Source organism: Misgurnus anguillicaudatus, chromosome 12 (assembly GCF_027580225.2).
Source record: "Misgurnus anguillicaudatus chromosome 12, ASM2758022v2, whole genome shotgun sequence".
In the NCBI taxonomy this organism is placed as follows: domain Eukaryota; kingdom Metazoa; phylum Chordata; class Actinopteri; order Cypriniformes; family Cobitidae; genus Misgurnus; species Misgurnus anguillicaudatus.
In genome coordinates, this window is record NC_073348.2 from 9,829,306 (window position 1) to 9,855,293 (window position 25,988).

The window sequence follows — 25,988 nt, forward strand, 5'->3', positions numbered from 1 at the left end:
TCATTCACTGCCAGCCTTTTTGAGAAAAGTTGCCCACCTGCATTTTTGTGATTTTAACAAAATTTTCACAAAATTCCTTGCAGGAAAAATCATTTTCTATAAATATATAAACATACAAATTATATTAAATTAAAGAACACACCCTCTGCTTTCGAACAAACAATAAACAAACAAACAAACAAACAACATGGGGGAAAAACGTTTCATTATATATTTACTTTTTCTACTTAATTTAACCACTGAAATATGGATATTTCTCTTAAAAAATACAACATTTTGAGCAAAAAGCTTAAAAAATTGCGTTTTTGTAAAGGAATTTATGTTAGAGATCAGACTCAGAATGACTATCAAACATAAATGCAGTTAAAATAACCATTAAATCTTTTTAACTTCGGTTTTTGATAAATTCGATTTGGCGCCATCTGGTGGATAAAAGCGGTATTACACTTTCACTTTGAAATTCGTCCAAAAAGGCATATTTATTAGTTAAATACAGACATGGGGACTTGTGACTTGGTGACTTGGACTCGAGTCGACTCGAGTCGCTATTTTTGTGACTTGTGACTTGACTTGACAAAAAATAAAATACTTGAGACTTGACTCGGACTTGGAAGTTAAAGACTCGGGACTTGACTTGACCTGAGACACGATGACTTGAATGACTTGAGTGTTAATCACATCATGTTTTCAGTTTGAATATAAAATATATAAATCATTTTAAAAAATACAGTTGACGCAGCTGGAGCGCAGGCTAAGAATGGCGTTGTGATGACTGAATCACGACACTATTATCAGCTCTCGTACTTACGCACGCCACGCCCACTTAGATCAGATATCAACATGTCAGCCGGAGGGGTACCGAGGGTCATCGCTTTCGGCTTCAACAAGATGTCAAAAGATGAACAGTGCATTGCAAGACATGCAACATTAAAATCACGGGCAGCCACGTGACAACCTCCAATTTTGTCCGTCATTTGAAGAGCCATAGTAAGTGCTTGTCATTCTGGTTAGTTGGTAGATAGCTAATGTAATAATCGCTAAAGTAGCCATTAACCCTCATCAATGATGAGTCATTATACCATGTTGGGGACAAATGTGGGCAAAATAATTTAGATTTTTTTTAAAATACTTCCCTTGATCTGAGCGGTATGAGACTTGGCTACTTTTTCTAAGTTTGTAAGCGTCTTTTGCGCGCTCAAGTTCGTTATTTCAAATGTAGGCGCACGAACGGAAGAGACGCGCACGCGGTGCGACGCGCTCGTTTTTCTGGGCGCAGCCTTGAGCATTCAGAGCATTACACAAGTGTGTGTGTGTGTGAGTGAGAGAGAGAGAGTGTGTGTGTGTGTGTGAGAGAGAGAGAGTGTGTGTGTGTAAACTATGTTTGAGAGAGAGAGAGAGAGAGAGAGAGAGAGAGAGAGAGAGAGAGGGAGGTGTTCAGAGAGGAGTCTGTTGTATTTTAATCTGTTATTTGTTTTATGGACTCAATGTTGAAAATTGCAAACATTTCAAACAAGGTTGGCAGAAGTGAAAAATAAATAATTTATGAAGTTACAATTTTGTTTGATTCCATGATGTATTTTACTGAACATGAGTATTTACAATGCAAATCCAAATTATTGTAATTAACTGTTACTTACGTACTGTATATCTTGTCTTTTCACTTTATTAAGATCAGATTCTGCAGGTAAAATTACAATAATAAGGTGACTTGACTTGGACTTGACTTGACCTATTACAGGACTTGACTTGACTTGACTTGATAGCCTGTGACTTGACTTGACTTGACTTGCCCAAGACAAAAAATACTTGGGACTTACTTGAGACTTGAAGGTTCAGACTTGAGACTTACTTGAGACTTGCACATGTGTGACTTGGTCCCATCTCTGGTTAAATATGAACTCATAAATGACGAGATTACTCATCAATGGCGGTGAATGAGTTAATTGGCATGGGTATATTTGAAGAGTTTGGTTCCAAAACGCAATAAATCCATTTTGACTAATTTTGGTAAAAACATTTTTCTATACCAAGAAAGTGACCTGGGCTGCGTTCCCCGAAACCTTAGCTCTACGTCGTTCTTAAGTTGTACCTTAAGCTGTACCTTATCGTTAATACGTGTTTCCCGAAACGTTCTTAGTTACGTATCACTTCTGCAAGTCGTTCGTTCGGAAGGTTATCCCACTTGACTCCGCTAGGGGCCATGACTGTGATAAAAGCTTGTGTATATTGCAGTCTATATAACTAAATATCTGTAAAAAAAAAGTTGAAGTACACTCCGTGTTAAATTAGGCATTTTTTTATTTAAAGAATAAAACATTCACATAAATAAACATAATTACACTGATGGTTGTTTTTAATATGTTTTTCCAAAGGAACATCAGCTTCGAACTATTATTACAGGCTAAAGAAACTATTAAAAAAGGATTTTGGGTGAAGGAGTTGGTGAAACTATGGCAGGCAGCTATACAGCGAATCTTACTATTTTATTTGTGCATTTCATATCCGTTAAATCTTTAGTTTACCGGCTATTTCAGCTGCAAATAAAACAAATCAAGTTAAAAAATTGCATGCCACGGGAGCACATTCATCACAAAATCATAATTGTTGATATTCCTAAATATTATTATTGATGTTAAGCCGACTTTGCATCGAAGTTTTTAATGTTTTCTAACTTTGAGGCAGCTGCATGCCAAATTCTTTATAAACACTCAAAAGAAAATGCTCCACTTGATTATTGCTTGTATAAGGTCAACAAATTTTCCACATTAAAACTAATCAAAGCTAAAACCTACAACAATCGTAATAATATTTATATATCATATAATATATATTTTTATGTTATATTTAAGGTAAACAGACAGGCGCGGCTCCAGAAATGCGTCCATTAAGCGTTATCCGCATTGTGTCCAAGCACATAAACGCGTGAACAAATGAACAACAATTTGTTTTTATATATTTTAAGTGTAATGCCAAGCCAGGTGACTTGGACGACCCACCTTATTCCCCTGTGCAACGCATTTATTGGGAACCCCTTATATTAATTAGCCTATCCTTTAAAGTGAAGGAATAATGGATGCATTGGAGCAGTTTATGCATTATACTTTTGGACATGAAGTTGCGAGTTTTGCATGGGTTTGATATAAAATAAAATATACAAGGTATATATTTAGTTGTTTGCAATTTGAAATATTTTTAGCAGATATTCCTAATAAATGTAACTTGAACTATTTCTGAAATGTTTCTTTAATAAATAACACCGCTCTCTCATAACACAGCAAAGTACCTATTACATAAAGTGAACAATTGATTGTCGAGCAATCGATATCAACCTATTCAGCACCATCGCCATGGACAGCACCTGGTAACGTCGTACGTAAGAAAGTATACCTTAAGAAACCCGCTAAGGTACAGTTCGGGAAACACGCCTAGAAAAGGTAAACCTGTAGTTAAGGTTTACTTTAAGAGTCTTCGTAGCGCGCTAAGAGAGAACGTTATTGGGAAACGCAGCCCAGATGAAAACCACTATTTTTGTTACTTTCACATAACAGCTTTAGGTTATAAAAACACAAAAAATTCAAACCCATAACTTGATTTTCAATGATTTATTAAAAATGAATTTGTTTTCCACAAAATGCAATAAGTTTTTTCCCAAATAATATAAATTTATTGAATCAATATATAAATGTGCATTTATCTTTGTAATGTCATATTCAATTAGTTGACTAGTGGTATACATGGATTAAAAAAATAAACATTAATCGCATTAACCAAAACACTTATTTTGTCATATAAAGAACTCCGTCATTGCTGCGGTTATATTTTTGGACATTGTCGCTTAACTCTTCATTTGTAGCATTAGCCAACAATACATTGTATAGGTCATTATTATAGATTTTCCATTTATTAAAACGTTTCATCCTACCTTCATCATTCCTCTTTTTATCACCTCTCAAATATGGGTAAAATTTGAGCAAAAAGCTGAGATTATAATTTTTTTAAAGGACTTTTGATAGAGATAAGATGCAAAGTGATCCTCAAAACTTAGACGGACATACAGTTGTTTGCCCTAGGGCGATACAGCCTGGGCTATAATTTGCAGACCTGGTGGATAATAGCGGTATTGCGGATTGTGGGGAAAGAGTTAAGCATATACGCCACAAACTGAAGGGCTGATAAAAAAATCGTATGGTGTTCTTGATTCTCAACCTGTGGATGTTTTTCATTGCTAAAAGGGAGTTTGACCTTATTATACCTAATAATGTTCGGGAAGACTTCAGATATAAAAGCGGAGACTAGTAATGCAGTGTTTTATCATTAAACTCTGATAATGGCCTATTAATTTGATAGAATGTTTGGGCATACCAACATGGCGGCGCGGTGGCTTCACAATTGTAACATCATGCGCAATTCAGTCTTTTATATAGATCAGTGGTCGAAAAGGGAAACTCCTAGAAATGCATATGCAAAATAAGGTCAGTGGCAAAAATAACTAAACCACACCATTTCAGCGCTAATTATCCACTGCGTATCTTTAGTAAATCCCGACATCATTATTTAACACCAAAATGATGGTTGGCGATGGCACAAGCTGTTAGTAAATCTGGCCTTAGTTATAAATTTATATTTTAATGGCAAAAAAAAAACATAAAATGATTGATATGCATTAAAACATTGATTTAAAATGTAATTAAAAACATATTTATTATGTAGGCAATCCCTTAATGGCATTATATTATAGGTTAATAAATGTAGTGTTTTAGATGTATCTGTCACTCTGTTCAGTAGTGTAATAAACACTGTTGGGATGGGCTGAACATGTTTTACTATCGCAAGCGAAGAATATCAACAGGAAGTGTTGAACAGCCTTCAGTCTCTTAGAATAAACGCTGATCTCACTGAAACTCCTTTAGGCTTTTCCATCAGGAACTGTCAAGAAGATAAAGAGCACTTAATGTTTGTTTTTCATACTTAGCAGGAACTTTTTTTAGCAATTACAGTTTCTTGACATCTTATCGTTTATGAGATAAACAGTAACATGCTGCTTTTATTCAGTCTATTTATTTATTTAGTTTGTATTAAAGGAGAGCTTCTTCAATAATGTAACTTGCCAAGCTACTGTATATGAGCTAATCAAATTGGTAGTTCAACTATAGTAAAGCTTTGTGTCCGTAACAGTATTTATCAGATTATATAAAACAACACCTGCACTCAAACCGTATTTGGTGAACAGTAGTATTTAACTAAGTATTTATTTTTGATTGAATTCTTTAAAGAATGAGTCATTAAAATATAGTATGTGAATGAGAGAGGGAGAGAGAGACAGCGTGTTTTAAGATTTCCTCTGTTTACTGTATAGCTGTATGCGTAATATGGGTTAAAAAGTTAAATGACAAATCTTTGGTCACGCTACACTGCTACTCAGGAATACAGCTTATTACTGGAATCTATTATTAACTAACTAGTATATTATTATTACTGGAAACTGTTATTACTAATTATTGTTATTATTACGGTAAACTATTTTTCACTCTTTTGAAAACATGAGCTGTCACTGCAAAAAAAGATATATATATATAGTCAATTAGCACTGCAACTTCAGCTACAGTAATTTAGTTTATTCCCATCACTAGTATTAACAAACAAATGTAACCCATCTGTACAGTCTTTGTAACTAACAGCTGCAAGAAGTTTAGACGCGAAGTTCTCCGATGAGCTGAGAAGCATCAGTCTGATAAAGTACTACAGTGCTAAAGGCTTGTAATCATAGGGGAACCATATTTATTGCTATATAGCACCCATATAGAGCCTCTCTTTATGGTTCTACGCAGTGTTATTTTTGGCAGCCCTTTTAGTTTTAGTCTCAGTCTTTGTCTTTTGGACGGAAATGCTTTTTAGTTTTAGTCACATTTTAGTCACTTATAAACTACACTGTAAAAAATAGCTGTAATTATGCAGCTGGTTGCCAGTAACTTACTGTAGAAGATAAAGACTAAAAAAATTTTCATGTTCATTTGACTTTAAACAAACTGTTGCGAGCAAAAAACATAAATGTAAAATCTACAGTAAGTTACTGGCAGCTAGTTGCCAGTAATACCCAGTAATACTGTAATTTATACAGAATTTTTTTACAGTGTAGATAGTTTTAGTCGAAGAAAACACAAAAAGGTTTTAGTCAAGTTTTAGTCGCGGCATGGTGGCAGCCGTGTGGTGAGCGTAGCCAAAACAAGGATAGGAAGCGCCAGCATTGCTGATACTTTTTGCTAAAAACAGACAGATTTCAAGCAAAATAGGCAGAAATGACATGCATTGTGAACGTCAGACTTATAATCATTTTCGTTACGTCTCGTCAATGAAAACTCAAAAGTGTCTCGTCATATTTTCGTCACATTAGAGCCATTTTTAGCTCGTCACCGTCGCGTTATCGTCATAAAAAAGGTCCATCAACGAAATAATTTCATTATCGTAATCGTTGACGAAAACAACACTGGTTCTACGTAGCACAATATGGTTCTACACAGGTACTACATAGGAACTGTTTATCACTAAAAATGGTTCCTGTATGATTACCAGTGGCCAGTGAAGCACTTTTGTTGCTTAGAGTGTTTGAGCAGAGCGTCTCATACAGTCATCTCAAACAGGACTCAGATTTATATCGATTTAAGGGCATACCTTAAGAGAATTATTTCATTCTGTAAAACCTGTAAAACAAAAATGATGACTAAGTTATAATTTAAAGATCTAAGTAATAATAATCAACACATTTAATTAACATGTTACTGCAGCAGTGATCTTTACTTACAAGGCCTTCACCATAACAATACAATAACTCTTAATGTTATCAGAGCTGAACCTATATTTGACTAAAACTAAAACACAGACACTTCTTTGTCCGTGTGTGTTTTGTACACGGTTGTAACTCCACATTATTTCTATAGTAAACACTTCAACCACCATCAGAGCTGTAATGCAAAACAATAAGATTTGACTCTATAAAGTAAATGTTTTGCTTTTATTTGCTTAAAATCATTTACAGTAAAACAACAATTACAAATAACGATTAATACTACTTTATATTATAATAGTCAGTCATGTCAAGTTTCCAAACTTTTCACTGGCCCCAATAAAAAAATGTCAGTGTCACATATTTAAAAATAATATTCAAAAGTCAAATATAATTGTATACATACAACAGGCATGTTCCAACGAAAAAAGGCTCCCAACTTTTCTGCGTTACCTGTAAACTGACAGCAAATTGTGCAAAATATTGCATCGTTTCTTTCGACGTGTTTTACCAAAGTAAATGTCTGCTTCCAAGATGTTAAATAATATACATTGATGAAAATATATTTTAGTGACTGAGGGGGAAGCACTGGCCCGATCAGGCAAGTGACAATACTTTTTACTGCCCCGAACGTCTCTCACGCCTGCCACGGGCCACCGGGTAGTCCTTTATGTTGAGCCCTGTGTTGTTTACTGTTACTATAATATTGACTATATTAGAGGTAATATGTGTTTAGTCTGGTGTTAACACACAGCTGTCTAACAAAATCTTAAGGCTTCCAGCAGGTGGCGCTGTCTTCTCTAACTACTGCAGTCACACTTATACTAAATGTGCTAAGAGATTAAGATCTTTGACCCTATAGACAACTCAACCTCTTCATAAAATAAAATATATTGTTTAAGTCAAATTTAGAGTAAAGTTCTGTGAGGAATATTAGTAACACTGTTTGATGACTTTACTAATATTATTAAACATAAAAACATCAAGAACATCACCTTAATGACATCAAACCCATACAGTTTATCAATGAGAAAGAAAGTTTGCCAAAAGTATCAACTTTTATTTCATATAACAGATTTAACTTGGAATGCCATGGTTGGTTCTTTAAATATTATTGATATCACATTTTATTCGTGCATCAGTTAGACAACAACTTTAAAGAACAAATTCACCAACAACTTCAAGCTAAATTAAACCTCAGTTGTTCTAACTCACATGTTTGGCAGAAAGAACATCAGGACACCATCACATAAACTTTTAAAACTATACAGAGAAATTGAGTGCTATATATTATTGGTTTTATAAGTCTTTTAGGGGTGGTTTCCCGCACAGAGATTATCTTAAACCAGGACTAGGCCTTAGCTTAATTACAAAATATAACTAGTTTTAACAAACATGCATTACTAAAAACATTAGTTGTGTGTATTTTCAGGCAAAACAATGGCCACTGATGTATTTTAAGATATGTCGGTGCAAGTTGTTTTCAGGTTGGACAGCTCTAAATTTTATTTTAGTCTAAAACAAGTCTAATCCCTGTCCGGGAAACCACTCCTTAAAGCACATAGAGCACTAAATTTCATTTGGACAGGAAAGTCCAGACCTGCAGTAAATCTGTGTATGTTATTATCAATGATAACAGTGACGATGTAAATTGTAAACCCAACCACATTTCCAATGAAAGACGCAGGCAATGACTAATAATGAACTTGTTGTTTCTAAAGCCTCTAAAAATAAATGCTACAGGCTGTACACACGCATGAACACAGTAAAGTATGTAAAGTGTTTATTTATTTATATGTTTTATTATAGAGCAGGTTTTAGGTTTGTTTGGTGGTCATCGGTGATGTTTCAGTGAGTGTAATAGGTGGAGTTAAATGACTGTAGATTTCCACAGGGGTGAGTGGGTTTGTTTAAAGGATGTTTCCTGTTGTAAGTCTCCCGTCCGCCTCCTCTGTCACTTACTAATACAAACTCAAGCACGTCATGATGAGAAAGTGCAGGTGCTGAGCTTTCATCTGTTTGTGCTGTAGCTTGTTTATGTTTCAGGAGGATGTGCAGGGTTTCTCTATGCCTGAAGAAATCATCTCACAGGTGGAAAGCTCATTTTAGGACTATTGTGTAAGGTCACAACATAAACGGACAATCCCATTCCACAACGTGCACGTATGGAAAAACCAAACAGCACTTGAGGGTTACATCTCATCATACATTGTTTCTGGTTACCTCATGTTAATCTTGAGTACCTGAGTAGTATTGCATCCTTCAGATATCTCTGAAAAGTCTTTGGTCTTATCAGATTTATAAAAGACAGATCGGATCCTGAAGGCGCACCCCAGAAGGAGTGAGTCACGAGCACGCAACACACACAAAACTTTATCCCACTACCTTTGGATAACTTATGTATGATTCACTGCATATTTATGTCATTTACATTATGTGCACTTACATGCCAATTGGCAACAAAACACAGACATTTGATGCAGTTTTGCTTACCTGCAACTCTTGACCCAGTTGGGACCACCCCATTTCAATGAAATCCAGTATTAAACAAACACGCACTCCGCTGCTAACCCGTATAAACAAACTACATTCATTGTTACTATAATACTGGGTTTTTCGGGAAGCTAAACTTCCCAAATTTCCCTCACAAACAGCAACACACTTCTTTGGTGATGTTGATTTCGTGTCAGTTCTTGGCTGGTGTGTGCTATTCCGGTTAAAGTGCCCATATAAGGACTTCCACTGTACTTCCTGCATTGCAGAATCGGTAGTTGAAAAAAACTTTCCCAAACTATTACGAACCCCAACAAAATGCATTGAGGAACGAAATATTTCGTCATACATCCAAATGATTCTTTAAAACTTTGCCCCATGTTTAGCACAATAATCCAACTCCAACTGTGTATACAAGTTAATATTAATATTAGGTCAATGTAAATGGTCAATATGTTTGCTGTGTGGTTTATGTGTCCGTACCCCAGTTGTCCGATCTGACCAAAACAAGAAAGTTTACTACTCTTACATGCTGTGGGAGATGCATCTGTCCTCACCATCTTCTTTAAATGAACCAGCAATCTTTCTGGCTTGGAAACGAAGCAAGCTATCAAATGACAGTCTGTGCAACCTGTTCCACTGTCCAGGGCTGAACTCTTTCCAAAGTACAGTAATGAACAATAGGCCACCAAAGCCATAAGTCATAACAGACATCCTGAAAAGGACTGTTCTCCTTTTCTGATCAAAGGATAAACATCAGATTGATCTGCTCTTCTGAACGATGGTCCTTGCGGTCCTGCTGAACCCGAACAGAAAAATGTGCTTTGCCTCAAAAGACAAACCCGATGACGATTCTGTGTGCCACATAGAAATCTGCATCTGTCAGATTAGCTGATGTACATAAACCAGTGTCTGGGCTAAAGAAACACTCACAGTTCTTCACATCTAAAGCCTGAGGTGTGAGGAATGAGGTGTTAGGTAAAATAATTGCCATCACTGCATGCTGGATGCCACATGGTAACACCTAAAATATCACTCAACAAATAACCCCAAAATAACAGCAGAACATAATATTTACAATCACAGTAAATTCCCCACTAAAATCAGCAGTATACACGATCAGGTGACATTATGATCACCTACCTAATATTGGGTAGCCGACCCTTTTTCCACCAAAACAGCCCTGACCTGTCGTGGCAAGGACTTCACTTGACCTTTCTATCAGAACCAGCATTCACTTTTTCAGCAATTTCAGCTACAGTAGCTGACTGAAATTTGGCCAAAGTTGCTCAGATCCATACACTGGCCCATTTTTCTTGCTTCTAACACATCAACAAACACTTGCCCTCAAAGTTGATGTGTAAGAATTGTGATGGCTAGACGACTGGGTCAGAGCATCTCCATAACTGCAGCTCTTGTGGGGTTTTCCCGGTCTGCAGTGGTCAGTACCTATCAAAAGTGGTCCAAGGAAGGAAAGACGGAGTCCATGCCTCAACAGTTCAGGGCTGTTTGGTGGCAAAATGGGGACCTACACAATATTAGGCAGGTGGTCATAATGTTATGGCTGATTGGTGTATAGCGATGTAGATGATGTCTGATCTGTGATATGAGAACAGTAAGTAAGTAAGTGATCTCCATAGTCTCTGCTAAGGATCAGCATCCATGTTTCTTCATGAGGAAATTAGACCATTTTTATCAGAGATTAAAGATATCATTGGTGTATGTTCAATATCAATCATTTATTACATTTCAAGTAAGGAATTATTGTCGATGGATTTTTGAATTATTCGAAAATAATGCATACCCAAGGTGGTCACGTCGAACCATTACACTGTGAGTAACCTAATCTATATTCAATAGTCACATGGGGTCATGTATTTAATAGCGCTCAGCTGATATACAGTATATGTAATGATAAAAATGAACACTTGTGCATTTTATAGATGCCTTTATTCAAAAGTGACTAACAGTGCCTTCAATCTTGTACATTACTCAATATATGTGTTACCTTGGATCAAACCCATGCTTACACGATTCTCTACCAACTGGGAAATCCATCTAAAAAAATTTGAGCATAACATTATTCATAAAAAAGACGGCAAATCACAACTGGATGATTTTTTACATTTACATGTAGGCATTTAGCAGACGCGTTTATCCAAAGCGACTTACAATGATTGGGAAACAATAAAGCGACCACAGCCACCATCCCTTTCAGAACTCTTTCTGCATTAACTGAGCCAGTACCCGTGATCTTATTTGTCCGTGTCTTCCAAATTGCCAACTTGGGTAATCCCAACAGGTTTTTTCGTTCCCTGACTTTATACTTTGGACAACTAATAAAAACTCCTCGCCCATGTTTTCTAAACAAAACCTTAAAAAATAAAAAAGACCTCTTAACCTCCCACACTGGATGATGAGAGTGAGAGAGAGAGAGAGAGAGAGAGAGAGAGAGAGAGAGAGAGAGAGAGTTTTTTTAAGATAGAGGAGATAGAAAAGCAGTCAATGTCTATTTGTCAAGTATTTTTGGAATAGGTACATTTTTAATTGTTTTTTGAATGTTGCAATAGATGACCGAACTGCTATAGGAAGATCATTCCACCAGCAGGGAGTAGTGTAGGAAAATGAATGGGAAAGTGATTTAGTGCCCTTTTGTGAAGATATGAAAAGGTGGCACTCATCAACACAAGGTTGTAGATGTTGTGTAAATATGTAGGAAGGTGTGTAAGTATGCCGGTGCAGGGCAAGTGATAGTTTTGTAAGTGAGCACTGCTGACGTATCATACCTTACATAGACTTCAATCGGTAGCCGTGTCTCTTGTGTTAACAGTTGTGACTTTAATGTAAACTATGTAGTATGTAATAAAAGAGTTAAATCTGTGGCTGTGTTTACAGAGTCAATTTATTATACAGCAGTAAGTGTTTCATTTGTATGTGACATACATGTATACACATGTAAAAACAAACGGTGCTAAATAGCACTAAAAGTGGTTCTTGGCTTGTAATCATAGAGGAACCATTTTAGTTCTATATAGCACCTATGAAGCACATGAAGAACCATACAGGGGTCCACTATAGCACCACATGGTTCTACATAGGTGCTACACAGGTACATCGATTACTTAAAATGGTTCCTCTATGATTACGAGCCAAGAACCACTATAGCCCTTTTCACACAGACATTCCGGAAAAAACACAGATAATGCATCCTGGATTTTTCCAGGATCGTTTGATATTTTGTTCATTCACACTGCCAATGATTTGCCGGCATCTGCAAGGTCCCGGAAAGACACGTGACCTGTTTAAAGCCTGCACTATCTTCTACGCAGCGTCTGAAGTCTGCATATTATTTATTTCTCTCTCCAGAAACCACTCGCATGCATTTTTGTTAATGATAAGATTATAAAGGAGCGCGTGACGTGCCATTCTATGCTGGTGAATGATCTCAGCTTCAGAGTGGATATTTGATGAGCTGCCTGATCTCTGCTTTAATCTAGTTTTCAGACATTTCTCATCATGATTGTTAATGTGTATTTAAAACCCCAATTTTGAGAAGCTGAACGATATATCTTGTTGGGATGACGCGCGGGCATTTTTGTTTATTATAAGCTCAAATAAGCACGTGACGCGATATTCTTTTATGCTACTGAACAGAGTTGTATAGTACTTATGTATTTTTACTTTCTACATAAAAGTAAATTTTCAATTATTCGTATTTTATTCGTGTTTTTCTTTGGAAAACAAACATTCAAAAGCATATTATCATAATTTTTACTCCACTACATTTCATAATTTTTTGTGTTTGTATTTAATATTTAATTACATTAAACATCTAGTATTTTTTTTTAATTTTACTTAATTAAACATTTTTTTTCGTACTTTTACTCAAGAAAGTAAAAGTACACAATTTTTATGTAACTAGGCATTAAATCAATTTTAATATGCAATATATAATGAATACACAGTATGATTCTATGCTTTAGAATGTAGTGAACATTTTTTAGTAAAGAAAAGTGATTTTTTTCCCAAGACAAACACTCTGATAAAGCATAGATGCTTGGAAAATGTAACTAAAATACTTAAGTATTATACACCTCTGCTACTGAATGATCTCCGCCTCAGCTCGGTGAGTAACGAGCTAACTTACCTGATATCTGCGTCAGTCTAGTTTGCTGACATTTCTCGTTGTGAATGTTGATCTCCATGTAAATCCCTCATTTTAAAGAGTTGAACCAACTTCATGTTGCCATGACAGGCGCGTCCTCACTACGGCATGCGCGTCATAGTTTATGCGTCTCATTTATCATTTCCTGATAACTGCTTCAATCTAGTTTGCAACATTTCTCGTCGTGAATGTTGATCTGCATTTAAATCTCTCGTTTTAAACAGCTGAACCATAACTTTTGTTGTGAAGACGCACGCGTCTTTTTACATGTATTTTCTGGGACCAAAGGTCTGTGTGAATGGGGTTTATTAGGGCAATTTCGCACCCTAACGTTTATCTCTCCTAACGTTGCAAATGTATAGACGGTGGGCTAAAGATTTCTTACATGCCGAAACACTAAATATCAGTGACAAAAGGTAAACATTGAAGTCATTTCATTTAACAATGCAGATTTATGTTACTTATGATATTCCCTGTAACTGTCATAATATATTTGAGACTAAACGTTTAGTCAGGTATGATGAAAAATTATCTGTTTTTTCTCTAGCTGTCAGAAGTTATCTGGGATTTGTAGTAAAAAGTAGTATTTTGGTAATTCAGCCCTAATGTTGTTGTTAGATTTTATTTTAACTCTTTCACCGCCAGCGTTTTATAAAAAAGTTGCCAGCCAGCGCCAGCGTTTTTCATGATTTTCACCAAAGTTTAAAGGGATAGTTCGGCCAAACCGATATTAAACCCATGATTTACTCACCCCCAAGCTGTCCGAGTTGCATATGTCCATCGTTTTTCAGACAAACACATTTTCGGATATTTTAGAAAATATTTTAGATCTTTCTGTTCATTAAATGTAATGTTACGGGGTCCAGCAATAGTCCACGACCTTCAAGTCCAAAAAAGTGCGTCCATCCTTCACAAATTAAATCCAAACGGCTCCAGGATGATAAACAAAGGTCTTCTGTGGGTAATCCGTGCGGTGTTGTTGTAGAAATATCCATATTTAAAATGTTATTAACGTTATAAACTACCTTCCGGTAGCGCCGCCATCTTAGAGTGATGCGCATTCAGGATGAGAGCTTACGCAGCGTACAGAGTTTCTCTGCTGCTGCTCTGTGCCCCCGCCCTCCGAATTTGTCATACGCCACTAAGAAAAGTGCGTACACTACGCTAATACTCTCTCCTGAGTCTAAGATGGCGGCCTTCCAGAAAATGTTCTTCTTCAGATATATAAACATACAATATACCAAATGAAAGAACAGACCCTCTGCTTTCAAACAAAAAACGTTTCATCCTACCTTGAATAGTTCTTTTGTAATCAGCTTTTGAATATGGGTAGGTTTCTGCAAAAACACCACATTTTGAGCAAAAAGCTGAGATAATTCCATTTTTGTGACGGACTTTTCATAGAGATCCCATTCAGAGCGATCTTTAAAACAGACACAGACATGCAGCAGCTTGCCAGAGGGCAATACTACCGGGTTTAAAAAGTTGTGGAAGGGCGCCACCTAGTGGATAATAGCGGTATTGCGGAAAGACGGAAATACTCGTCATTGGCAGGGAAGCGTTTTCTCTTGATTGACGAGATATCTCGTCAATGGCGGGGAAAGAGTTAATAGAAAATTTCCATCTATGTCTATAAAAAAACCTTATGATTCATGGAACTTAATCAATTTTTTTAAGGTAAGTGGTTGCAATTAATTTATTTAAGCTACATTTAAACAAAAGTTTTATATTTTATTTTACTTTACTAATCTTTTTTGTTTAAATGTAGCTTAAATAAATTGATTGCAACCACTTACCTTAAAAAAATTTATTAAGTTCAATGAATCATTTTTTTCAGTGTAACTCATGTTGTCCTTTTTAAATGTAGTTTTAAGATACAGATATACACAATATACTGAAGTCAACAACAAAAGTTAAACATTTCTTGATGATGTGAACCTGATCAGTTTTCCAGTTCGTGATTGTGTAGCTTTATACTATACTGTATGTGTGTGCATTGTGTTCAGGTTGAGCTTTGTTGAGTGCACCCATCCTTGTGTTGAAACTGTGTTTATTAAACAAAAGAAAACAACTTCACTTTCAGAAATGCTGAATGAAAACACTCCATTATGTGAAGTACACACAGTGCAGTGGACATCTGGATGAGAGAGAGAGAGCTTTTCATCTTCTGTATAGTAAAGCCAAAGGCTTGTGTTTTATACTGGCATTTACAAAAATCATAATATTTACATTATCGGCCTATAATTGTAGTTTTTGTCATTTATTTTTTGTTTTAATGACCTTTTATGGTGTCGAAAAACTTACACCTGCAAAACTCCCCACACGCTGTTCACAAAGTTCAGAAAATATTTACTTTATCGAGAGCGCTTTTATGCAAGATCACAAAACGGAGTGAGTTATCTAAAACTGGCCATGCACACGTTGTGAACTAGTAACAGACAATTAAACTAGAACTAGAACTATCTATTAATCAATCGATAATGAAAGTGTTCCTGTAGCTTAAATGGCCATGGCACAAGACTTTTTCAAATAAATCGTTGGTGTCCCCAGACTACATATGTGAAGTTTTAGCTCAAAACATCATTTAAATAATTTATTATAGCATGTTTAAATTGCCACTTTGTAGGTGTGTGCAAAAATGTGCCATTTTGGGTGTGTCCTTTAAAATGCAAATGAGCTGATGAAATCACAATGATGGTGGCTTGTTGCAATTAAAACTCAATTGTGCTTTTCTCTACACTAAATGGTAGTGCTGTGGTTGGATAGTGCAGATTAAGGGGCGGTATTAATATAATAAGAGCTCCTTATGACATCATAAGGAGAGCCAAATTTCAACGACCTATTTTTTCATGTGCTTGTAGAGAATGGTTTACCAAAACTAAGTTAATGGGTTGATATTTTTCACATTTTCTAGGTTGATAGAAGCACTGGGGACCCAATCATACCACTTAAACATGGAAAAAGTCAGATTTTCATCCCATGGCCCCTTTAATTAGTTACGCTTTGCATTAGCCCCTCAAAACTCATGGGTTTAATCCCAATACTGATCCCCATACAAAACACACGCAAAAAGCATCGGTCAAGTGCAACATATAAATATTAGATAGATGTTTCTGCACTGCTGATTTATTCAAGCATTATAGGGATTATCTTAACATTTATTATAGAATTAGCAACTCTTGATGTTTGAGCTTAAGCTTTAAAATGTATCCAAGACAACAAAACCCAAATAAATAAGGGAAGAGGAAAAGTATAGATAATGTTGTGATGGATTCAAGTCCAAACAGGCTTTAGGTTTACACTTTGCCCCTCCTAGAAACTCACGGGAAAGGGAAAGGATGTAGAAAGACGCTCTTTTGTGATGTCTGTAGTGTTTGCGTTACAGTCATGTCAGTTATTGCTCATTCGTGAATATCTAAAGCACTCTGTTCATGTTCGTAGGCGAACCTCTTTGATGGTCACACAGCTTTAATCATAAAGGGTGTAATAATCCTGATGTCTTTTCACTTGAGTAACGGATACGTTAACAGCACTGACGTGACGACAACTGTTAAAATGATTTAATAGTTTATAGGAGCTGACTGTTAAAGCAGCAGATGCGGCAGATAAGTGTTCGGTGGACGGCAGGTAAAGATCTTGTTTTGTGTGGTGATGGTGGAAACATGGGGTTGTTGGGTCGTACGCTTCACATGTAGGCGTCATGTTTACACAGATTGCACTCATGGAAAGTCTGTGATTTCTCAGAAAAGTCCTCTGGATATTTGGTCCCCTAAGTGCCTTGAACTCACTACTATAAATTGTTTGTTCGAAAAGTCTTGGCGTAGGTGAACCAAGTCACTGATTGCGTATCTCTGTCAATTAATGTTTAAAGGAAATGAAGACATTGAGTAACTCCTGAATGTCACTACACACTATTTAAACATTTATAAAAAAATTCAAATTCAAATATAAATTATAATTTAATACCCTTGTCATTCCTAAAGCCATCATTAAAGTAATCCAAATGATTGATTAACAAATCTTCTGATGTGAAATGATAGGTGTGTGCATATTTTAAACGTATCTAAAATAAAACCAAAACAAACACATAGGGTGGGTTGCACCAGCAAGTATTACGTTAAAGGGATAGTTCACCCAAAAATAAAAATGATGTCATCTTTTTATTTTTTTATTTTTTTTATTACAAACCTGTATTAATTTCTTTGTTCTGATGAACACAAAGGAGGATATTTTGATTCCATGGAAGTTAATGGGGTTCACAAATGGTTTGCTTACAAACATTTCTCAAAATATCTTTCTTTGGGTTTATCAGAACAAAGAAATTTATGCGGGTTCGTAACAACATGAAAGTGAGTAAATGTTGACAGAATTTTAATTTTTGGGTAAACTATCCCTTTAAGCAAAGGTTTAGAGCTAATCTATGGTTTGTTGATCTCTGTTTAATTTTAATTGCACTGCTTAAATTTAAGCACATATTAACAAATCAAAGATTAAAACTTGAACCTGTATTAACCTTCATCTGCTATTTATTTTGTCTACCATGATGAATTTGCGGGTGTAATTAAACAGCAACAATGTTGACGTTGTCATTTATAAATGGAATAAACCATTTATGCAGGCAAAGGAAATGTAATTTTATATTATAAATCACTACCTGTATACATCTGTAACCTAAGGGATGATTCAAAATAAAAAACATTTGATGATCTATTAAAACAATCCATTTTATTTATAAACGGCGCAATGTGGCAGGAAATATTGCGAAGCTCAGATATAATGAAAAAGATGTGTCGACGCATGAAGCCATGTCATGAAGCGCTGCCGTGTCTGTTCATTCACTGCCCTTTAGTTCATGACTGAAGCACATAACAAAGGTGAAGCGTAGTATACAAGCACCGGTAGCTGTCACATGATAATATTTTTTTGAGCGATCCCCCTTAAAAAAATATTTCTTTATATGTACTTTAGGATATGGAGGATATTTGCTCTAAACTCTGCTTAAAGGTGCAGTGTGTTAATTTTAGCGGCATATGTGGTGAAGTTTTGAATTGCAACAAATGGCTCAGCCCACTGCCCAACCCTCGCTTTTAAAATGCATAAAGAAGCTACGATAGTCACCACTGGACAAACATGTCATCGTGGGAGACAACTTAGTAAAAAGGTTTGTGCGTTAAGGGCTTCTGTATAAACATGGTGGCACAAAATTGTGACTTCCATGTAAGAAGACCCTCGGTGTACGTAGATAAAAACGTCTCATTCTAAGGTAATAAAACATAACAGTTCATTATAAAAGGTCTTTATACACCCCTGATAATATAGCTTTGTATATTATTTTGCATTTCTGTCAAGAAATCCTTTTAAAAATTACACACTGCACGTTTCATTTAATCCTTGTTGGTGCAACCCACCCATACTATTATTAGTGTATTAGTGTTAATCCAAGTACAGTTTGGCATCACATTGATAACTTCACATCTCATTGGTTGTGGCGTGTCTCAATGTCACATGACATTTCCTCAAAAGACGCACAAGGCAGTGAATAACTTAACCTCTCTCTTACAAACCATTGCATGAATGTTTATGTATCTGAGTATATACAAATGAATCATTAATGGTGAATGTTTAGTCATCAGTTCTTTCAGCTGGTTAGCTATGTGTATGTTTACAGTGTATATATTAAATAAGTGGCACTGTTGTGCTGTGATGTACTCCATTTCCTTTTTATTCTCTGTGTCTACATTTACATTTCTGCATTTGGCAGACACTTTTATCCAAAGTGACTTACATCGCATTACAACTCATACTTTTTTATCACTATTTGTGTTTCTGGGATCGAACCCATGGCCTTTTGGGCTTTTAATGCAATGCTCTCTGAGCTATGCAGAAGGACATGTCTCCATCTAACAACTCATAACTGCACAGAATGTAATAAGTATTACATTATCGATGTAATTAAATGTCATAATGTAATATTTTTCTCTAAACTTAATAAAATCTTGAGCTCCTAATGTAATAAGAATATTTCATTATGAGAAATTGATTATATTATAAATATATAAAGCATGTCAAAACATGGTCATAAAAGATACATGTTAGGTTTAATTGTTCCTCAGTATGTTGTTTAAATTTAATCTTAGCAAGTGGTTTATTGAAATTAGTTTTTCCCTGCTGAAGCAGATATTGGTCTGCGTCGAGACTTGGTTTATATGACAGAAACGACTGCTCGGCATTGTACATATGGCCACCAAGTAAAAACTTTACTAAAGGGGCTTTAGTGTGAGTTTACAGAAAAAAATCATAGATATAATCTGTATCAGATAGTATGTTGTATTTTCATTATATACAGTTACCCCTGGTTAAGGGATATGGCACCATGTAAACTCAAAGGTCATGTGTCCATTACAAAACAAAACAAATGACAAAAAACCCAAAGCATGAGTTTAGATCCTGACAACTACCCAGTCAGAATCTAAACGTCATGAACAGACGCAGCACTGTCACAACACTGTCAAAACATCGACAGGCTTGAGAGGACCTGTGAAGTCACATTTACCTCAGCAAGAATTAAGAATTTGCTTGTCATCTTTAATTTGTTAGTAAAAAAAATTCTCAATAGAGAATCATATCACTAAAATAATATGATTCACTAAAAATCCTACCTTTTTATTTTTGCTTATTTTTCATGAACACTAATACATTTGAACAATTACATTTGTAAACAGAATATAACTGTGTTTACATAGTTTAAAGATAACTATGTAAACAATATGGTACGAGAGGCTGTGCGGTATCGTGAATAAGTAACGGCTGAAGGGCAACCCCTACTGAAACAAATTGTCCCAACGTTCCTATGTGTAATATGCATGAAAGCGATACCTGTGGTTTCTAATGGCACAGTGATAAATATAACCGTTGGGTAAAGCGGTCATAGCCGTGTTTTGTAATGCATTCCTAAATTTCAGTGTAAGCAGTCATGTAAGAATTCAAGTAGATCTTATCAGTATTCGAGATGTGAGATTTCTGTTACATCATACACAAATGTCAATAATGCAGTATCTGTATACACACACACTTCTCACTTCTTATGTAGTCTTGTGCAATCTTGTGTACCGTATTTGCGTCATGAAGAGGAAAAAACATATATAAGTCGCACTGGACTATAAGTCACATTTATTTAGAAAATTTTTATTCTTTTTGGGGGTATTTTGTTTGTTAAGTCTTTCTCCGTTGTCTTTAAGTTAATGTTTCAGTTAACAGTTTTTTTCAGGGGTAGGCTACAGGAGCAACATATAGTGCCCTCTCGTAGCTGTAGACTTTAATGTTTTCTTTTGGTTCATGTTAGTCAGTATGAATTAATTTTGCCATACAAGTCGCACCTGACTACAAGTCGCAGGACCAGCCAAACTATGAAAAAAAGTGTGACTTATAGTCCGGAAAATACGGTAGTCTCACTCAGTTTTACAACGTGTCATGTAGGCTCATGCCGTCTCACATAGTCTCATGTACCTTTATGCAGTTTTACAGTCTCACGCAGTCTCATGTAGTCTCGCACAGTCTTATACAATCTTATGCAGTTTTACACAGTTTCAAACAGACTCGCCATTTACCTGCAGTTGCATGCAGTCTCATGTAGTCTCACACAGTCTCATGCAGTCTCACAGTCTTATGCAGCCTTATGTAGTCTCATGCAGTCTAATGTGATGTTATGCAGTCTTACGCAGTTTCAAACAGACTCGCCCATTTACCTGCAGTTGCATGCAGTCTCATGTAGTCTCACACAGTCTCATGCAGTCTCACAGTCTTATGCAGCCTTATGTAGTCTTATGCAGTCTAATGTGATGTTATGCAGTCTTACGCAGTTTCAAACAGACTCGCCCATTTACCTGCAGTTGCATGCAGTCTCATGTAGTCTCACACAGTCTCATGCAGTCTCACAGTCTTATGCAGCCTTATGTAGACTTATGCAGTCTAATGTGATGTTATGCAGTCTTTCCCAGTTTCAAACAGACTCGTCATTTACCTGCAGTTGCATGCAGTTTCATGTAGTCTTACGCAGTCTCATGCAGACTCACAGTCTTATGCAGCCTTATGTAGTCTTATGCAGTCTAATGTGATGTTATGCAGTCTTACGCAGTTTCAAACAGACTCGCCCATTTACCTGCAGTTGCATGCAGTCTCATGTAGTCTCACACAGTCTCATGCAGTCTCACAGTCTAATGCAGCCTTATGTAGTCTTATGCAGTCTAATGTGATGTTAGGCAGTCTTACACAGTTTCAAACAGACTCGCCCATTTACCTGCAGTTGCATGCAGTCTCATGTAGTCTCACACAGTCTCATGCAGACTCACAGTCTTATGCAGCCTTATGTAGTCTTATGCAGTCTAATGTGATGTTATGCAGTCTTACGCAGTTTCAAACAGACTCGCCCATTTACCTGCAGTTGCATGCAGTCTCATGTAGTCTCACACAGTCTCATGCAGTCTCACAGTCTAATGCAGCCTTATGTAGTCTTATGCAGTCTAATGTGATGTTAGGCAGTCTTACACAGTTTCAAACAGACTCGCCCATTTACCTGCAGTTGCATGCAGTCTCATGTAGTCTCACACAGTCTCATGAAGGCTCACAGTCTTATGCAGCCGTATATAGTCTCATGCAGTCTAATATAGTCTCACACAGTCTCATGTAATCTTATGCAGTCTCATGGAGTCTTACCCGTTCACCTGTAGTTGCACGCAGTCTCATGCAGTCTTATGCAGCCCTATGTAGCATCATGCAGTCCCATGTAGTTTCAAACAGACTCACCCATTTACCTGCAGTTGGACGCAGTCTCATGTAGTCTCATGCAGTCCAATCTTATGCAGCCTCATGTAGTCTTATGCAGTCTAATGTAGTCTCACACAGACTCATGTAATCTTATGCAGTCTTACGCAGTTTCGCACAGTCTCACCAATTTACCTGCAGTTACAAGCAGTCTTATGCAGCTTCATGTTGTCTCATGCAGTCTCATTTAATCTCACATAATGCTGTTTAGGTGAGATTAGGTGAGACTATTCATATAGTTTGTGCAGTCTGATGTTGTGTCATGCAATCTCATGCTGTGTTTCATCCTTTTTCGTGCAGGAAGAGAACAGGTTTGCAGAGGCATCTCATTCCAAAATGACTTTTACTGTGTGTGACGTATTTGCATTTGTACAGGTGTAAGATTTTTGGGATTTCCTCAACCCACCTCCCCCCTCCCTGAAACCGCCTGTGTGGTGTGTACCTGAAGGGGCAGACGGGCTGGTTTCATTCAACACCCACTGAGTGAAACTGAAAGCATTCAACTTTATACTAATTAACCTGAATATCACTTACAGTAAACTACACAATGAATCAGGTCTCCTGTAAATCTTTTTACTGTGCAGTGTGAAGGAGTTGAATGATCAGAGCAGTTTTTATTCAAAATGTCATGCAGGAATAAAGAGACAGATCCTCAAAGATCCTCATCAAAGTGTGTTCAGGGTACAGAAGAACTTTAAACGTGTCTGATCCTGTTAATCTTATTGTGCGTTTTCGTCACTGATGTGTCGTCACGTCCAGGGAAAAGTAAAATTGTACGAGTTTAATATGTTTATAAATTATTTATTTTTTTCCATTGAGAATTTTATAATAACATCATTAAAAAACATTACCGTAAACATACTAGTGTATGTGAAAATCCCAGAATCTCAACTTTTCTTTTTATTAAAATGATTCTTTTAAAGAAGTCTTTAAAATCATAACATACGAATTAAACACACAGGTGAGGCTTTTAAAACACTTTTAAAACTTTTAAAATAAAATAATGCACAGCACACACACACACACACACACACACACACACGTGACACATTAAGCACTGGTCCCGCCTTAGCCGTAAAACACACATGCTCACCCCACAGCACCTCATTTCACAGTTGGTTAGAGCGAGTGAGCGGAGAACTTTGAATCCAGCGACTGACAGCTGAACAGAGCTGAGAAATCACACACATCTAAACTACAACATGTCTGAGAAGAAACCCAAAAAAGAAGGAAAGAAGGGAGAAAAGAAAAAGCAAAAAGACTCTGACAGCTCTCCACAAGGTAACCGCTTGTCCTCTCAGACTTTTTGGGTGCTTTGAATGGATGGATGGATGGATGGGCAGGTTGTACTTTATGTTAAAAAGTTTATTCAGGAGTTGTGTTTGTAACTCACAGGTGTTGTATGTCGACATTTGTGCGCGTGTGGCTCTGTCAAGAAAAAAAGACCAAAAATGTGTTTAACCAAGATTAACAAGATCTGGGGAACAAGTCTGGTGACTTAACAAAGATGGTTTTCCTGTTCATCACATGGCTTATATACAGATGTTACAGGTCTAAAGTGGATTATATTTGTGTCAGATTAAGGAGTTTAGTTAATGTGTCATTAACCGTGACTTTAGGTAGATTCATTCATTTTTAATGAATGAATTTACAGGGCTGTTTTTACTCTGTGACCTCTGTATTGTTACTAATAATCATTTTGTTTATTTGTGTAGTCTTTAGTGTTCATGTTTTCAATGTATTCTTGAAGTTAACATGCACACATATGTTGAAGTGTTGAAGTATGTTATTCGTGAGCAGACCTCAAGAAGGATTTCAAAGAAACCGCTGGTTAATTTTTAATCTGTTTTCTGACTGATGGGACACATGGCTAACTTGCATGTCATATATTGTCAGAAAAAGAAAAGATTTTTAAGCACTGATTCATTTAGCAACCTTAAACATGTTCACGCAAGCTTTAGATGAAACTTAAGAGTCGCTCGCACACACTGCATGCGTACGAGGCTGGCAGATGTACTGCAGAAGTATTTGTGGGAGTGTTAGTGAAACTGCATTGACATTTGTCAGTTTAGCACAGAAACTACAACTGAAGGTACACACACACACACTCTCGCACGCACGCACGCACACACACACACCACATTATTATGTTATGTTTAGCATTACAGATGGTTGTGTTGTGTTGAAACCGTAGTTATTTGTGTTATTTATGCACACTTCATGGTTAGTAAAGCTTATTCACAGTTAATGGGATTAATGTCTGTGTGAACTTGCTCGGAAATGACTTCACTGAAAATCACACTGGGATCAGTTGCTTTAAATCATTGCTGAAATGAGTCAGAAAAGTAAGAGAAAGTGCTGCTGATAGACTTTCAGTAGCAGGATTTCTATCTGAACCCTCCAATTATTATTTCACATAATATATTTATTAATAGCTTATAAAAATGACTTTAATTGTATAATATTTTAGTAAAGCCCTGCTGCCGGTATCAATATCAGGATGTCCACTAATGGATCTGAGACGTGATTGAGATATCCATCTGTCTGAAGCTCACATTAGATCATTGAATGTTTCCTTCATTGTGAATGTGTACTGGAATGTGGACGCCGATCTGACTCAGTTTTTTAGTGTAGGAGTTTTCCCAAAGGGAGCCGGTTCATGATATAAAGAAACAGCTGAAGGGAAAGACAGCAGCGGTCTACAGGAAACACAGAGATCACAGTTATTCAACACATGACACGACTGGACGATTTTACTCTGAAGTGTTTCCATTCAAATACATATTAAGAGTAAAGCTCACACTGTGAGGTCCGACCGCATCGGCCTGTGATAGACTGACTGAATGAATGAGATTTGGGTTCAAAAACACAGCAGGTGTCCCAAAAGAGACTCATAATAGAATGAAGGGGACAATGTTTGTGCTTCTGGCACCAAACCACTTCATACACTCTCAGAAAAAAGGTACAGGAAGGCACAGAAGTTGTCATGCCGTTTCAAAAAGTACACTTTTGTTCCTAAACGGTGCATATTGGTGCCTCAAAGGTACCCAAAATGGACCTTTTTGTAAGTCAACTTTTGTATCTTTTTGCTGACAGTGTATAGATGGACAGTTTCATTCTTTCTGTCTGTGGAATAAATTTACTTAAAATATTCAACATTAATTCTCAAACAATACTGACACTGAGTTCATAAACATTCAGGATGAGATGAGATACAGTACCACCACCTGCTGGTTTGGATAAACATTCATGATGAAGGAATATTACTCATTTATAATAAAGGCATTTATAATCGGTTAGTCAAAATAGTGATTCGCACTGACTTATGTGTTTACTGTATGTGTACTGTATGTGTAGAGTTTGTGAGATTAGGGCTTAGGTAACGATTATGAAATGTGGCTGACGTTGTTTTGTTGTGATTTTTTAAATTAAATCTTTTGCAAGGTTTACCTTATTTACACATATTAAAAAAGTAATTCTTCATAAGAAATAAATAAACACAAGAATGTGTCTAAAAAATAACAGAAAATAAATATACAATCAAAATATACTGACTATACCAGAACAGGCCTTAAAGGTGCAGCGTGTAATTTTTAGAAGGATCTCTTGACAGAAATGCAAAATAATATGCAAAACTATATTATCAGGGGTGTATAAAGACCTTTTTATAATGAACTGTTATGTTTTTTTTACCTTAGAATGAGACTTTTTTATCTACATACACAGAGG

General features: G+C 36.3%; 1 protein-coding gene across 6 annotated transcripts in view; it reads left to right on the forward strand.

Moving 5' to 3' along the window:
* Window positions 1-25,988, forward strand: part of nrg1 (neuregulin 1) — a 90,703-nt gene that overhangs the window by 26,357 nt on the left and 38,358 nt on the right. Inside the window, exon 1 of one of the 6 annotated variants that reach the window (XM_055206821.2) lies at window positions 23,351-23,540. The exons of 4 other annotated variants lie outside the window; for them this stretch is intronic. In XM_055206821.2, coding sequence (XP_055062796.2) covers window positions 23,462-23,540 — 79 coding nt within the window. In that variant the 5' untranslated portion in view covers window positions 23,351-23,461. Of the gene's footprint in view, window positions 1-23,350; window positions 23,541-25,988 lie in introns of those variants that run through there. One more of the 6 variants, XM_055206822.2, reaches the window with a different exon arrangement.